We start from the raw sequence: 15,474 nt of genomic DNA, 5'->3' as shown, positions 1-15,474 counted from the left end.
CCTCTGGTCATTTCGGGAACGCTGGTCTGCGGGGCTGCTGATGTGCAGCAGAGAGCGAGGGCCCCTCCTACCTCCCAGTCCAGCCTGTTCCGGGGGGTGTAAACAACCTGTAGGGGCTAAAGCCCCTGTGCGAACCTGGCCCAGCCCCTGGCCACAGGGAAGTGTCATTGACAGCAGAATACAAGTTGTACCCCTCGATGACGACATTTCCTTTACTCCCAAGTCGGCCCCCCACCCTGTAATGACTTCTTGGTGTGCCTGGTTGGGTTCCACTGGGGACAGGTGGATGACTCAAGCTTGGCTCCCAGGAAACATTACCACCTGGCACCCAAGCCGCTGAGGTCTGGCTTTGCCATACGGCACAGATTCTGCTGATGCAATCCATTCTCCGGGAGCTGCTGGCACTGTCCTTGAAGGCATGGCTAACTGGATCAGATCCGTGCTTGCTCAGTTGGAACAGAAACAGTGACCTTAAGGGGCAAAGGTCATCCTCTGTCAGGTCTTCTTCCCTGCCGACACCTGAGGAGAGGGACACCTGCTTTAGAGCCTCAGCCCTGGAGGAGGGAGCGGCCGCTGGGAGCCCCCTCTACCTCCTAGGGGACCAGCCAGGTTAGAAAGGAGCTCACAGAGACCTGTCAGTGCCCCATCTTCAGCCTTGGGCAGGCACGGAAGAAGATGGACTGTGTGGCCGCAGGGTCCTGGCATCACTCATTACTAAAAGATTGCCTACTTCACATTCAGAGTGGCCCTTCGCTTGTCCCTGACCGGGGTTGTGAAAGGCACGTGTGAACTATTTATACCTGCAGACCGGTTTTACATATCAGCGTAAATGTATACAGAACACGCATTCCATAGATCCCCCCCACACACCTGCTTTCAGCATGTCGCTTCCTTACAACATAGCACCCCAATCATCCTCGGATTGCTACGACCCAGAGAGGACGGGGAGGCCCTGTGACCAGTGTGTGAGAACTAGCCTCCAGTTTTCACAAACCTGTGAGGCTCCCTAGACCTAGGATCTTCTACAGCTCAGGGTGGTACCTGAGCACACAGGAGAGCCTTTGGGGAGCCAGTGATCATCTGGGCTTTAATACTTGTGACACCTGATGACAAGTGAGACCTGGCCATCCTTCTCACTCACTGTTGCATTTCAAGCGCCCTTTGGTCCCTTTCTTCCAGAGTATAAGAGCGGAAATGGACTCGTTTTGTTACATGCATACACAGATCCCCTAGCACTCCCTCCCTCCCGGGCAGCCACTCACCACTGTTAACTGTCCGTTTTTATCCTTGTAGACCTGGTCTTCCTCTCCAGTCTCAAAAACGATTGTGCCTTCTTTCCCAGGACTGATGTAAAACTGTAAACTTGAAGCACATCGAGTGACAGATTACTGTCGTGCTCTTTAGAAAGAAACTCCCTCGGCAGGCTGTGCTAGCCGATGTTTGAATTCCTGCTTTATCCCACCGTTTGTTACTACGTTCTCACAGTTGGGCACCCACAGGCTTCTGTGGTCTCTCGGCTCAGCAGTTCGGCTCTCTCAAGGGCCGTCTGACGCATAATGGCCTGCATGGCTCCTGCTGACGATCACAGCTGCCCAGGGATTCCTCCAAGTTCCAGCAGAGCAGATGCACTTTCAAGAGTACACGCTGCCTCTCCACCCTCCCTGCAAATTCCCCCCTTAGGTGGTAAAAGCTGGGGCAGAGAACAGTCCCCTGTCCGGGAGCAGCTGGCTGGAAGGTACTTTGCATAGCATCAGGTTGCCATGGGCACTCGGGCCGAGGACAGGAGTCCTCCACAGGGTCTCACCGCCAGCCTTGGGCCTCCCCCTCCAGCATGCTGGGTAACCTCCAGCATGCTGGGTAACCCAACCTCAGCTGGCCTTGCTTGGAGATTGAACAGCTCAGGGACTGCTCCAGCGCTCTGAGAGAATTAACAATTCTCTCTCAGTGCCAGTTCTTACACCCTCCAAAACAACAGCCTTTCTGCCAGCCCTTCAGTCCATCGGCACCTGTAGGGCCATAGCTGGGCTTCTAGACAGGCATCCCCACCACAGCAGAGGTGGACCTGCACCCTCTGGGCACACTGGGAGAGTAAGAAACATTGGCACCCTCTCTGAAAACTGAAGAAGACAATGACTTCCTGAGGTCAGCAATACTGACTTCTGTGTATACCCTGAGCCCAAGATCGGGGTGGAGAAAGGAATGTTATTTGCTACAGAGGCAAGGGGAGTTTCTGGACCCCCTAGACCCCACTGGGGGACCCCCACACACACACACACCGCATCTTTATGCAGGTGGGACTCGTGCTGGCAGCCTCGTAACGGTGAGTAAGCCCCTACCTTCCTTGAACAACCCGGACGGCATGCTCCTTCTTAATCAGCATGGCCAGTTTAGTGGCCACCTCAAATATGTGCTCACACTGCAGAATGGCATCCCCCTGTGGAGACAGGTGCCAGAGGGTTCAGGACGAGTGGTTTGAGTGTAGAGGATCCCGCAGGGTTCGACTTAGTTTCAGCCACAACAGCTCGCTGGGGCCGGAAGCTGCAGCTACCTTTTGCTGTTTGTCCCCGGGTGAAACGTGAAGAACCAGGATTCCATCACTCAGGCTGCTAGTGGAGACCCCTTAGGAGAGATCCAGAGTTTGGCATTAATAAAGGAGAGGGGACCTGGGGAGATGGCCAAGCACGAGGACCTTTGTTTGGATACCCAGCACTCACATAAAAGTGAGACATAGTGAAAGTATCTGTAACCCCAGCATTGGGGGGGTAGGGGGGTCAGATAGGTGCATTCACTGAACCCCACAGCTCAGTGGCCCCCATCCCAGAACATGAGAGACTCTCAGACTGCTCACCCACCCCTCAGGGCTGAGTACTCAATCTTCTGCTTGATTCTGGAAAGTTCAACCACGTACGCCGCCCTTGGAGTGAGGAGGAGTTGCCGCTGACGGGCCTTGAAGCCTCTCCTGTCGTACTTGATGACCGGGACGCCATACTGCAAGGTGGTTGGTGTCACCAGGAGGGGAAGGCCACCTCACCCGAGGGCAGGGGACAGACAGCCTCTCCTGGAATCCAGTGGCGCTGCCTTAGGCACTGGGGCTGACTCAGCTTTTGTATGAACGCCTTGGCTTTGCTGCCCTGGTTCTGGAAGATTTCGATTCTGAGTTCTACCTTACGACTCGGCCCTCCGAGGAAACTGAGGCTGCGGCTCCAGCCTCCCAGGTCTGCTCTGAGAGGCCCACAGAGAGGAGGGCATTCGTGCCTCCTGGGTTTTCATAGTTTGGGGGGGGGGGGGGTCTCCATTCTCTCATGTTTTTCCAGAACTAAGCAGGCGAGAGCAACCACCAAACACATGAGCAAGGGCCTCACTCATCCCCCTCAGCCACCCCACAAAGCCACATACGATTGGAACCCGCCTGGGAACTCCTGGCGGCTGTGTTGAGAGACGAGCGTCTGTACTGGTCATCAGTCTACTGCCCCTCACCAGTATGGTGTCTCATGAGAAAGGCCCTGGCTACATCTCTCAGTTTCATCGAAAAGCAAACCAAGGTGGTTTGAGGGTCTGGCAGGATGAAGGAATGGCAGTAGGCCTCCGTTGGCAAACGCCACCTGGTAATCTTAATGCCCAGAGTGGCCGTGGGAGACCCCAGCGAACCCAGCTGCACCCCTGTGTTTAAGTGGCATTTCTAGACACTCACGGGGAAGACACGCCCCGGCCTCAGACATAAGAAGGGTCTTGGTGGAGGCCGCACACAAGGTGGGTGTACCTGGATTTTCTCACTGCCGAGCAGTTGAAGCACTTTGGGATTTATGTCACTTTCATCTGGGGAAGGAACCAGAACAGCAGGAGTGTCACCAGCCCCTGTGGAGAAGACCTGCTCCCTGCTGGGTCTGTGCTCCTCCCGTGACTTGTCAGACAGACAGACAGACAGACAGACAGCACACTTACCCAGCCGGCTGCTGGCAAAGGGTTGGCTTAGGCTGTCTGCGTAGCCTGCCTTCTTCCCCTTGAATATTTCACTCGTGACCACCTTTTGCTGCATCTGGTAACAGATAGTTCAGAGCATAGAGTCGGCGGCCCCCGGCTGTTTTCAGACACGAGTCTTGTTACAAATGCCCTACAGCTTACACCTGTGAAGCGTGGGCTGATGCTTTTGTGGGTAACCCTTACCCATACTGGTTCCTCAGGGTGGAGGTTTCAGAGCTTAAGGGAGTGTAGTGGTTTGAAAGAAAATGGACCCCCAAAAGGCGTGGCACTATTAGGAGGTGTGGTCCTGTTGGAGGCTGGCTTTCTGGGATTAAAGCCATGAGTCACCATGCTTTGGCTGTATCCTTGAACACATGGATCTCTGCCTCTGGAATGCTAGGATTAAAGAAGGCGTGTGCTACCACTGCCTATCCTCATGTTTAATATTGTGGTTGCTCTGTCTCTGACCCCAGATAAGTTTATTAGGGTGCACAATATTTTGGGGAACACAATACCACGACAGCATATGGCCCAGGGAGCCTCCAAGTGACTCTACAGCCCTTCACAGAAAGGGTGACAGACGGGTAAGAGTCCTCTAGCACAGACAGTCCTGCCTCCTGCAGTACAGGGGCCATCTGGATTCTGTTCCCATGGTAACAACTGCTAACTGTAGCAGCTGATACTTCTCAACTCCTCTGTAAGTCATGGGAGTAGTGTGGCCCTTGGCTCAGAGGTGGACGGTAAACGTCGCCTTTCGTACTGATGATCTGACTTGCAAGGCTGGTCCCCACCGCCATGCCAATGCCACGCCTTCTGTCCTACCATGGCTTTCCTCTCGGCTGAGACTCCCCGACAGTACTTCCGCACAAGGTTCCTCACGCACAGCTTCCGGAGCAGATTCGAAGCCTGTGGGGAGAACACACTCCTTTCCCACCCGCCTCCCTCCCTCCCTCCCTCGGGCTGTGGTGACCCACACGGCAGCTTTTAAGACCAGACATGGCGGTATGATTTTAGTGGGACATCAGTCTCTTTCACGCAAGGCCGGTGGTTCCCCGCTGGTCTGCCTCCAGCAGGTCAGCACTACCGAACTAGATTTTGCTAACTTGAGGAGAACCACTAAAGAGGAGGCTGTGAGACTAAGTCTTACAGAGCGGAGCTGCAGTGGAGGCCAGGAATCTTACAGTAGCTGCCACTGTAGTCTACAGCAGCAGTTCTCAGCCTGTGGGTCATGACCCCTTAGGGTCGTTCAACGCCCCCATCCCCAGAGATTGCACATCAGATATCCTGCATATTTACATTATGACTCATAACAGCAAAGTTACAGTTATGAAGTAGCAACACACATAATTTTATGGCTGGGTATCACCGAATTATGAACTGATTAAAGAGTCACAGCATTAGGGAGATTGAGAACCACTGTTCTAGAACATTCTTTGTAGAGCCCATTCACTTAGCTTCAAGACTGCTACAGCATGGTTGGAAACCATTGAGTACGCCGTCCCATGTGTGTAATCTCAGTGCCTGGGAGGCTGAGGCAGGAAGGTTACAAGTTCAAGGCCAGCCTGGGCTATATAGTAAGTCCCCGTGTATTTGGAAAGGCTCTGTCTGAACAAGTGTCTGTTGGATTTATAACCCCACTGATGAATTCTGAGGCATACCACTTCTTCTGAGAGCTTTGAAAAGCAGCCCTGTCGAGCCAAAGGGAGAGCGCAGAGGCACACAGCAGATACGATCTCGGAGCCCCCATAATCTGCAGCGACACCAGCCCACTTCAAGACTTACATTTTCCAGGATGCCCGGAGGCCTCAGCCAGCTCTTGTCCAGGACACTCTTTGGCACATGGTAGCGAAGATTTAGGATGTAATTCTTCCTGACGAGCACTACAAACTCCTCATTGTCAGGGCAAAGGGGTTTGTCACGGTTGATGAAGCCCTTGACAAACCTCAAGAGGGAAGTGACAGAGGTGGTTTACACAGCCACACAGGCCAGGGACCGGTAACGTGGCACCCCCACCCTGCCACACCTGCCCCAGCGGCGTGTTCTGGGCCACCCACACCGCCTTCTGTTCTAACTCGCTGGAGTTAGCTGCTGGTTAAAAAATGAGCAGCATGACATAAAAGCCAGACTTCAGTTCTCCCAGAAGAGGAAGGCTGGCCATGCTGGCTGGGCTCCTCTCCACCGGGCAGACCGGTGACAGATGGCCGCCTGATTGCAGTCCCCTCAGCACCTCGTCCAATTCTCTGCTTGCTCACTTTGCCTGCCTGGCTCCGGAAGTCATCGGACTGAGGGATATCACAACACTCAGCTGAGCTGTGACAGCTGGGATTCCCAGCATGCTCTGAGGGCAGGCCTTTCTGTACAAACCAAAACCACAGCTGGAGAGATGGCTAAGTGCACTTGGTGCTCAGTCACAGGGCTGAAGTTCGGATCCCAGCACCCACAGCAGGCGGCTCACAGACACCTCTCACTCCAGCTCCAGAGAGCCAGGGCTCTCTCCTGGCATGCACTCACACCATTTACACACACACCCCTGCCCTTAAAAACACTCACAGAAAGCCAGGCGGTGGCGGCGCAACCCTTTAATCCCAGTACTGGGAGGCAGAGGCAGGTAGATCTCTGAGTTCTGCAGGTCAGCCTGGTTTACAGAGTGAGATCCAGGACAGCCAGGGCTACACAGAGAAACCCTGTCTCGAAAAACAAAACCCACAGCAACCCCACGGAGCCCGTGACCACTGCAGCGCGCTGGTCCCCGTCACGCCAAGACCTTACCTCCGGATGATCCGCACAGCCCACCTCCTCCTCTTGATCTCCCTGCGAGCCAGGGCTCCGCGCCAGTGGGCTTCTAACTTGGTGGCTGAAAAAGAGTCCACTGCTGCCATTAGAAGGTGGGACGATCATGCAGAAATACAGAAGGCTTTTCCAGAAGGATCCATCCCCTCAGCACATGTCTGCCCACCTGAGGGCTCTGCGGGGTCCAGAGGTGCAAAGTGGGGTGCACCCCGTCATTTCACGCCTGCTGCTCAGAGCAGGGTGACAGCAGAGGCTGAGAGAACCTTTGTGGAAGCAGAAAGTTCCAGGAGGGACGGTCCTGGGGTTCCTGCCGGGGACTACGGACTAGTCTTAGCCCTGTGTTTAGTTTCTCGAACCCAGTGCCGACTTTCAATTGCCCCATTCAAAGATGGATTCATAAACAAACAGGGACATGAAAAGTTAGGGCCTGGCTTGTCTCTGTATTTTAATATTTTTTTTTCTTTGCGTGTGTTTGTGTGTCTAGATTTTCAAAAGGCCTTTCTTCCCCGGGTCAGCAGAGTTTCTATTGGAGGTAACATTCCAGCACTCGGGGCCCAGGGCTGGCAGGCCGTGATCTAAAGACCAGCTGCCTATTCATATAAAGTTTTACTGTGATATACAGTTAAATCTGCTCATTTGCATACTGCCTAGAGCAATTCCGAGTCAGCGGCAGCAGAGCTGAGTAACTGTGGAGACTGTACGACCCACAGATCGGAAATATTCCTGGCTTCCACAAGCACACATGAGCACAAGCACCTGACACATTATTTACATGTAAAATTATTGTTGGAGGTTTTTGCTCTTTTTTTTTGGGGGGGGGGGGAGGCCTGCCATCCAGCTACCAAATAAATCACACACGGAGGCTTATTCTTACTTACAAATGCCCAGCCTTAGCTGGGCTTAGTTTCTAGCCAGCTTTCCTTAACTTATTCTGTCTACCTTTTCCCTCTGGGCTTTTCCCATTCTCTTACTTCTGTAAATCTTACTCTTACTCCATGGCTTGCTGTGTAGCTGGGTGGCTGGCCCCTGGGTGGCTGCTAGACCTTCCATCTCTTCTCCCAGTTTTCTCCGTCTATGTATTCTCTCTGCGCGCCAGCCCAGCCTATCCTTTCTCCTGCCTCGATATCGGCCAGTTCTCTATTAGACCATCAGGTGTTCTAGACAGGCACAGTAACACAGCTTCACAGAGTTAAACAAATGCAACATAAAGATAACACACTTTAAAATGTTCTACTACATAAAATCTGTGCATGGAACAAGTATAGGCCATATGCCATGATTGCAAAATTAGGCCCAAGCCAGCCCCAGACAAGGGTATGAGGATGGGGTGGCAGAGGTGAGGGTGTGGAGATGGAGTGGGCAGAGGGGGAGGGTGTGAGGACAGGTTGGCCAGAGGGGAGGGTATGAGAACGGGGTGGACAGAAGGGGAGGGTGTGAGGATGGGGTGGGCAGGGGAAGGCTCGTCCCCCACTTTTCTGCCCAGTCCTCACCTGCTTGTCTCTTCCTCACATATTCCCTCCTTCGAAGGCAGCCTTTGTATGTGGCTTGGATTCTTGAAACTTAAAATAAAACAAAAGTTTTGGTGAATCGGCTTCTGCGATTGTGATCATGATTTCCAGAAGCAGGAAGGACCGCCCCCCAGAGTGGCCCCCCAGAGCCTGCACTGAGCCGTGCTGGGTGCTGAGTGTGGGAAAGACAGGAGCAGCTGGGTCCCCTGGGCCTGGCTCCCCGTATGATTCTCTTTCCTTCCATGGGGTGAGGAAGAGGCGCAGGGTAACAGTGCCCAGTTCATCACAAGAGGGGAAGGACATCGGCACATCTCAAAAGGAAGCACGCAGGCTCAGGTACAGATGTCTAGCATCCTCAAGAGGACGCCACACTGAGCAGTGGGAACCCCAGGACACCCCTCAGCTCTAGCCCTCATCACCCCCTCCACATAGTGAAAGGTCCCACCAGAGGCCAAGTTCACGGAGAGCCTTGCACACCAGCACAGCGCAGCCTCTAGGAAGTGGCTGATCCAAAGCCCTGGAGCCTGGCTAAGCCAGTGCCGGCATCTCAGGCAGGTGGGTGGCCGTGAGTACCTACTGTTGGAGGAGTCGCTCAGGGGTAGCATGTGTAACGGTCAAACCTTGAAACCAGACTGGCCCAGGTTCAAGCCCGGCTCTGCTGCAGACCGGCCATGTGATATTCAGCAGCTTACCGGTATCTCTGTGTCTCGTGAAGTGGGAGCAGCAGAGCCTACCCACAGCCTTGGTCTGGGAATACGGCTGTTGGACTTGGTGCACATGGCACAGAGCAAGGACCCCAGCTGCTTGGTGTGCACAGTGCTCAGGCCACCTTAGATTTCCAGTGAGAGAAGCACCCGGTCCCCATCTAACTCCTGCCATTTGCCATTCACAAAAACACCCTGGCCGTGGGCTTTGAAGGCATGCCTGTTGCCATCAGATACATAAAAGAAGTTGTGAAGCCTGGACTGAGGGGGGTGAGTCTCCCGTGACTTTACACTTCAGTGTGCCTTAAGGGTGCAATCATAGACGAGACACCCTGGACATGTAACACGTCTACACCTGCCCTCGGAGCCCATCAGTCCAGAGGCGTCCCATCCTAATCCTGTAACCCCACGTCTTATCCCTGGTTCTTAAGTGAGGTCTTTGAACACATCAGACACCCATATTCCAGGTTTCTCTTTCCCCTCTCCCGGGTTAAGCTTGTTCGTTTCTCTTGAAAGCGGGACAAAAATCATACCTAGTTGATGTTTACTAAATTCAAAGGCATCTTCGGTAGCAAACAGGGTTCTGGGGAAGCGAATGAATATTTTGGTTCTAGCAAAAGCAAAAAGAAACATGCAAAAATTATTGATTGATCAGTTCCCCCCCCCCATGGTTGGGGAGTGCCCCACCCTCCCAGTGCACATCCAATCAGAGCTCTAGAAGGTGACTGTGGGGCGTGGCCGTTCCTCGGATGTGACTAAAGTAGGGGTGGAGGGGAGACAGTAGGTTAAAGGAGGTCCGAAATCCAGGTCAGTGTCCTTTATAAGAGCTAGAACTCACAGAGATCCGCCTGTCTCTGCCTCCCAAGTGCTGGGATTAAAGGCGTGCGCCACCACCGCCCGGCATGTTAAAAGAATAGACAGTGCAGGGACACTTGGCTTAGTCTGGGAGGAAGGGACTGGACCTCCCTGGACTGAGTCTACCAAGTTGATCACAGTCCTCGGGGGAGGACTTGTCCTGGAGGAGGTGGGAATGGAGGGTGGGCTGGGGGTAAGGGGAGGGCGTGGGAGGGGGGAGAATAGGGGAACCCATGGCTGATATGTAGAACTGAATGGTATTGTAAAATAAAAAAATATATATCACAAAAAAAAAAAAGAGCTAGAAAAGGACACGGAACCAAGCAGGCAGGTGTGGTGCCATCGGCTAAGGAAGGCCAGGAGCCTGCTGGAGCTTCCAGACGTGGCAAAGGCCCTCCAGTCGGAGCCTGGCCTGCCCATGCCCTGATAGTGGACCCTGAGCTCTGAGAGAATGCATTTCTGCTCTGGTGACTTATTTATTTATTTATTTTGGTTTTGGTTTTGCGAGACAGGGTTTCTCTGTGTAGCTTTGGAGCCTGTCCTAGAATTCACTCTGTAGCCCAGGCTGGCCTCGAACTCACAGAGATCCTCCTGCCTCTGCCTCCCGAGTGCTGGGGTTAAAGGCATGCACTGGTGATTTTTTGTGTAGCCCTAGAGAGGGACTCCACCATGCTACCTGAGGTTGCTTACAGTTATGCTTCTGGGCCTTCAGGAGGGATGATAAGGGGCACCTACTACACAGTGCCTCGTGTTGGAGACGTCCCAGAGCAGCCACTGGAGGGGGGCACAGCACATCGTGCCCCACGATGCCAATTCCAGGGTTATAGAACAGGATAGATGTGTGTGACCCTCTCAGGGATGTGGATGGATGGATTAATGAAACAGAGAGAGATGCCAGCTGGGCCGGAGCTGGCAGATAGCTCGCTGGTAGATCCAGGGGCAGGGATCCCTGAAGCGGGCAGGACCCTGCTGTGTAAGAACTGGGCCTCTTGAGGCTTGAACACAGTTCTTTGCAGCCACACGAGCTGTGGCCAGAGTGACTAACAGCACAGACCCAAGCCATCCCAGCTAATCTGAGTGAGTGCCCAAAAGTGTTCCACACATGGGGAAGATCTCTGCTCCGGACACTGGATCCTAGAGTGGTACCCGGCATTCTAGAATGCCATTCTGGGATGCCAAAAGTGAAGCAAGATGAAGTCAGCTCTCTGGGAGATGCTGAGCAGCGAGAGAAGCTTGGCCAGCGCAGGCAGGGCCCTACCCTGCCCCCTCTTTACTTCGTGGGCAGAGGCTGCACCCAGCAGTGGAGTCAGGCTTACAACACCTGACTTCTTTTTTTTTTTTTTAGACAGGGTTTCTCTGTGTAGCTTTGCGCCTTTCCTGGAACTCACTTGGTAGCCCAGGCTGGCCTCGAACTCACAGAGATCCGCCTGGCTCTGCCTCCCGAGTGCTGGGATTAAAGGCGTGCGCCACCAACGCCCAGCTAACACCTGACTTCTTTTCGACCACTGATTCTCACTGGAACCGCTCAGCTACATTTAAACTTAGTGGGTAGCAGAACTGGCTTGCAAACAGTCTCCAAAAAAAAACATGAGACAATACCAGGCCATATCCGACTCTTGGACTGTATGCAGCCATGGACTCCTGTGAAGGAGAATTTTTAAGAATTTTTTTTTCCATTTTAATGGAGCAGTTCTCGGTGAAAACTTTGTAGGACGATAGCATTGTACCTCCATGTCAAAGGCTGAACATGCCTGTTCCATGCAGATCAGCACATGGAATCTGTTGAGCACAGGGGAGAGACAGTTTGGGGGTCTCCTGGCCACTTACTTTCCTAGCTTGTAGTCCTGAGGTTGGTAGCCGATATACTTGATCAGGCGCTCGACGCCCTCTCCTGGGGGTCCATGCCAATGTGGCCAGGTGTCTGGGCACAAAGACTTGTACCTGCCGGGAATGGAGGAGGACATGCTGAAGCCATCAGGACACCCTGCCCTGCCCTCCACAACACCCCCAGAGGTCTCCTGGACCCCTTGTAGTGTGTATCAGCCACTCAGAGAGCAATTGCCTCAGCAATGCATATAGGGCGTGAAAGAAATGAGGAAGTGTTTCTCCCAGCAGAGCCATTGCTGGGCCCTCGGCCAGATGACTCAGTCCCACTCCTATGTATATATGCAAGAGCTGCACCCATGTCCACATAGCCTTGTACAGCATTGTTCATAACAGCCCAAAGTGGGGCAGCCTCGCTGTGTATCAGTGGATGGCTGGACAGGCAACAGATGCGCTCACACACGGGGAATAAAACCCGCCATGCCTGGGACTCGAGGATTTCATGTGAGTTGATGTGTGTGAGTGTGTACACAAGCACATTTACATGTGTGTGGGCACAAGAGGGCATGGGCATGTATGCAGAGTGTGTGTGTGTGTGTGTGGTGTGTGCATGTGTGTAGGCCAGACGCTGGGTGTCTTTCTGTTTCTCTTCACTGTTCACTGAGGCAGAGGCTCTCATTGAACTCACAGTCTGCCGAGTTGGATAGCCAGCTTGCTGTGGGAATCCCATCTCTGGCTCCTGAGTGCTGGGGTTCCGAGTGGGCTGTTAAACCTGCCTAGCATTTATGTGGGTTCTTATCTTAGCCTGCTGGGGATCAGAGCTCTGGTCCTCACACCTGTGCAGTGCTGTGGGCCGCAAGAATGTGTAATAGAGATTCAGCTGTGCATAATAAAGCTACACCTAGAAAGCTCAAGGAATTCTTCTAGAGGGAAGCCATGTATCAAGGAATATTTAGTGTTAGCCAGCTTTTAATATTCAGCTGCTTCTTGCTATGACTTTCTTGTGTGCTCATATACTACTAGGCCACAACAGAAAACAGTGTAAGCTCAGACCTAGCTGCTCATCTGAACTAGGTACACCCTTATAGAGACAATGCCCATCTCCTAAGCCTAGGAGACAGGCAGATGTGCAGATGCATAGCTTTGTTTCTTGTGCAAATGAAGCTCAGACCATCCTTCCCCAGACAGGCCAAATGGCATTCCAGAGCAACTGACTCAGAACAAAAGAGTTTTTTGCATAATGAGGTGTAGTCAAGTCTGGGGCAGGATTCCTGACTGGGGGGGGGGGGTTAGGGTTAGAGTCGCATGGCTGGAGAAGAAGGAACAAGGCAGAACTTTTGGAGAGAGGAGGGGTCAGGTCAGGAGAGTAGGAGAGGAAGGAACAGAGGATGAAAAAGACATCGATAGCCGAAGAGCTCAGTTGGGGCTATGAGAGGACAGGAAAAGGAGGGACAGAGAGGAGCTGAGTGTGAGGATGGAACTGAAGCTGTGTAGATACAATTTTGTCTTAGAGAAATAAAGTAAATGGATGAAAGAACACAGTGTACACAGATTCCTCAGATAACACAGTTTCGCTCAGATAACCCCATGCCCGCCATAGTGTCTTCCCCAGGACCCTGTGAGAAATCTTCTCCAGCAGGCCCCTGGGAAAATTTCAGTAGTGCAGCAAGCACGTTCTCCCCTAGGCCATCTCCTCAGCCCGCCCTCCCCAAGATACGAAGATGAGGAGGCATGGCAGAAACAGAGAGGATGAGGCAGAAGTGTCAGGCCTGTGTTGAGGATGCGGTGGGCAGTGGCTGTGACCTCCCAACTTCTTCCCCTGATGCCAGATTAAGAAAAACAGGTTGAGTATTGGTGACAGGCTGACAGCAGGCAGTGGCGGCACAGCTGGGGACCACAGGGAAAGGGCGGTGGGAAATGCTCTGGTTGGCCCTACGATGCTTCAACTCAGAAGAAGCCTCATAATGCATGGGCTGAATGTTCTGGAACAGCCAACAGTGCAAGCGTTTTGACTTAACGAAAAAACGGCCGCTTTGGGATTCTCACCCCAAGAGTGCATTGCCGTCGTTGTAGAGTGGTCATGTGCTGCCAATCACCAAAGCCACGGTGGGTGTGGCACTGATAAACACCTGACACGTGAACTCCTGCTGTGGGGAAGGGTCACAGCTGTGAGGCCCGGGAGCATCCTGACCTGTCCGGGTGTCTCGAACCCGGCTCTTCCACGGCACCTTCCCAGCCCAGCACATGGGCACTAACACTTAGAGGTCTGGATAGTGCACCCTGGGTGCCCAGCAGGTCTGTGTGCCCAGACTCTCCCCCAGACTGCAGGAAGTCGAGTTAGGGCTTAGAGAGCTCAATAGAAGATGAGAAACCGGGCCCTGGTTTTACAGCAGAACAAATGTTAAGTGTCCTTTTATTTCACAGATCCCACACTTCAGATCTGACCCCAGCTCCCTAGGGAATGCCATCTGATCGGCCACACTGTCTCCGGGAGACCAGCTCCAAGGGCCGGGGCTCAAAGCGAGCCTCACCTTTGCAGGAAATGCTCATACTTGCGCCTGTAGGCGAAGCCCGCCCTCCGCACACGCAGATGCTCCATTAGCCCCAAGTACTTGATCTGGTGGCTGATGAGGAAGTCGTCAAACTTGCCTTTGGAGAAATAAGAGAAGAGTGACGGGAAAGCTCCCTCAGCAGAACTAACCCAAGGCTCCAGGCTGCTGCTCCAGGCTGGGTCTAGCCCAGGAAACCTGTTATCAGGCCTCAGCTGTGTTTCTTAGGTGGAGGGAGTTGGTAGGCAATTCTAGTTTCTCCTGATAACACCACCCCAAAGTGTGCTAACGCAGCCCGTAATCTCACGTGGCAACAACTGTCTGAAGGTGACTGTGGTCACCTCTCTAGGGAGAGCACATTCCAGGCCCCGTCACCTTACGCATGTTCCGTTCACGAGCGCACCAGCTGCCAGGGCTCTGTGTGGAGAGCTTAGACAGTGCCCGGCAGTCGCAGACCGTTGTGGACCGTTGTTCACGGCCGCAGAGAACTCTGCTGCCATCTGCCACCTTGGACACCTGCCCGGCATCACCAGGCTCTGAGCGGCGCTCGCTTCCTCTGGACCATCAGGGACGCCCTTCTCAATATGTCTATCATCTACTGTTCTTGTTCTTTTTCTTTTCTACTATGTTAATATCTTTCTTTTTCTTTCTGCCAATACACATAAACACACACACACACACACACACACACACACACACACACACACACACACACACACGTAGGTGAGAGGACAACCTCAAGTGTTAGTCCTTACTTCCTGTCTTGTTTCAGATAGGATCTCGTTTGCTCTGTGCACTGGGACACCAGGCTAGCCCACGAGCTTCCATGGATTCCATCCCAGCCTCCCACCCCATCCCAACCACTTTGCTCCCCCGTCCCGACCTTTGCTCCCAACCTTTGCTCTGGGCTCAGGGAACAGGACTCACTGGGTTCCTTCCTCTCGTTGGGCTTGATGCAGCGGATGTACGAAGGCTCCTTGGAGATGAGAAGTTCCAGGAGGCTGCTCAGGCTGTTCTTAAACTGCGTCCCCACCTGTGTGGTGAGAACACACCGAGTACACGCCCTGCTTCTGGCTGAACTCTGGAGACAGAGCACGGCGCGAGGCTCCAGCCCCCAGGCCTGAACTCGGCCTGTTAGTTTTGCCCACGGACTGGAGGCTGTAGATGTCTTGTTCTGGGAAGGTCAGTTCCCATTGCTGGGGGACTTGCCAGACAAGAGCCACTGGCTTTTAAGGGACATGAAGATTTTCCTAACTAAGAGAGAGTGGATGAAACACAGAAATG

The 15,474-nt window shown here is 53.3% G+C and overlaps 1 protein-coding gene across 2 annotated transcripts in view; it reads right to left on the bottom strand.

The window, feature by feature from the left end:
* Positions 1-117: 117 nt before the first annotated feature.
* Myo1h (myosin IH) overlaps positions 118-15,474 on the bottom strand; it is a 44,984-nt gene continuing 29,627 nt past the window's right edge. For both annotated transcript variants that reach the window (XM_006993946.4, XM_076561416.1), the window contains 15 exons: positions 15,118-15,223; positions 14,173-14,290; positions 11,645-11,758; positions 9,496-9,572; positions 8,241-8,309; positions 6,730-6,814; positions 5,743-5,902; positions 4,783-4,866; positions 3,943-4,036; positions 3,761-3,816; positions 2,853-2,988; positions 2,549-2,619; positions 2,337-2,434; positions 1,263-1,362; positions 118-519 (listed from right to left, as the gene is read on the bottom strand). In XM_006993946.4, coding sequence (XP_006994008.1) covers positions 496-519; positions 1,263-1,362; positions 2,337-2,434; positions 2,549-2,619; positions 2,853-2,988; positions 3,761-3,816; positions 3,943-4,036; positions 4,783-4,866; positions 5,743-5,902; positions 6,730-6,814; positions 8,241-8,309; positions 9,496-9,572; positions 11,645-11,758; positions 14,173-14,290; positions 15,118-15,223 — 1,392 coding nt within the window. In that variant the 3' untranslated portion in view covers positions 118-495. The remainder of the gene's footprint in view (positions 520-1,262; positions 1,363-2,336; positions 2,435-2,548; positions 2,620-2,852; positions 2,989-3,760; positions 3,817-3,942; positions 4,037-4,782; positions 4,867-5,742; positions 5,903-6,729; positions 6,815-8,240; positions 8,310-9,495; positions 9,573-11,644; positions 11,759-14,172; positions 14,291-15,117; positions 15,224-15,474) is intronic.

This window comes from Peromyscus maniculatus, chromosome 23, assembly GCF_049852395.1.
Source record: "Peromyscus maniculatus bairdii isolate BWxNUB_F1_BW_parent chromosome 23, HU_Pman_BW_mat_3.1, whole genome shotgun sequence".
Classification (NCBI taxonomy): domain Eukaryota; kingdom Metazoa; phylum Chordata; class Mammalia; order Rodentia; family Cricetidae; genus Peromyscus; species Peromyscus maniculatus.
This window is presented reverse-complemented; position numbering and strand designations above follow the sequence as displayed.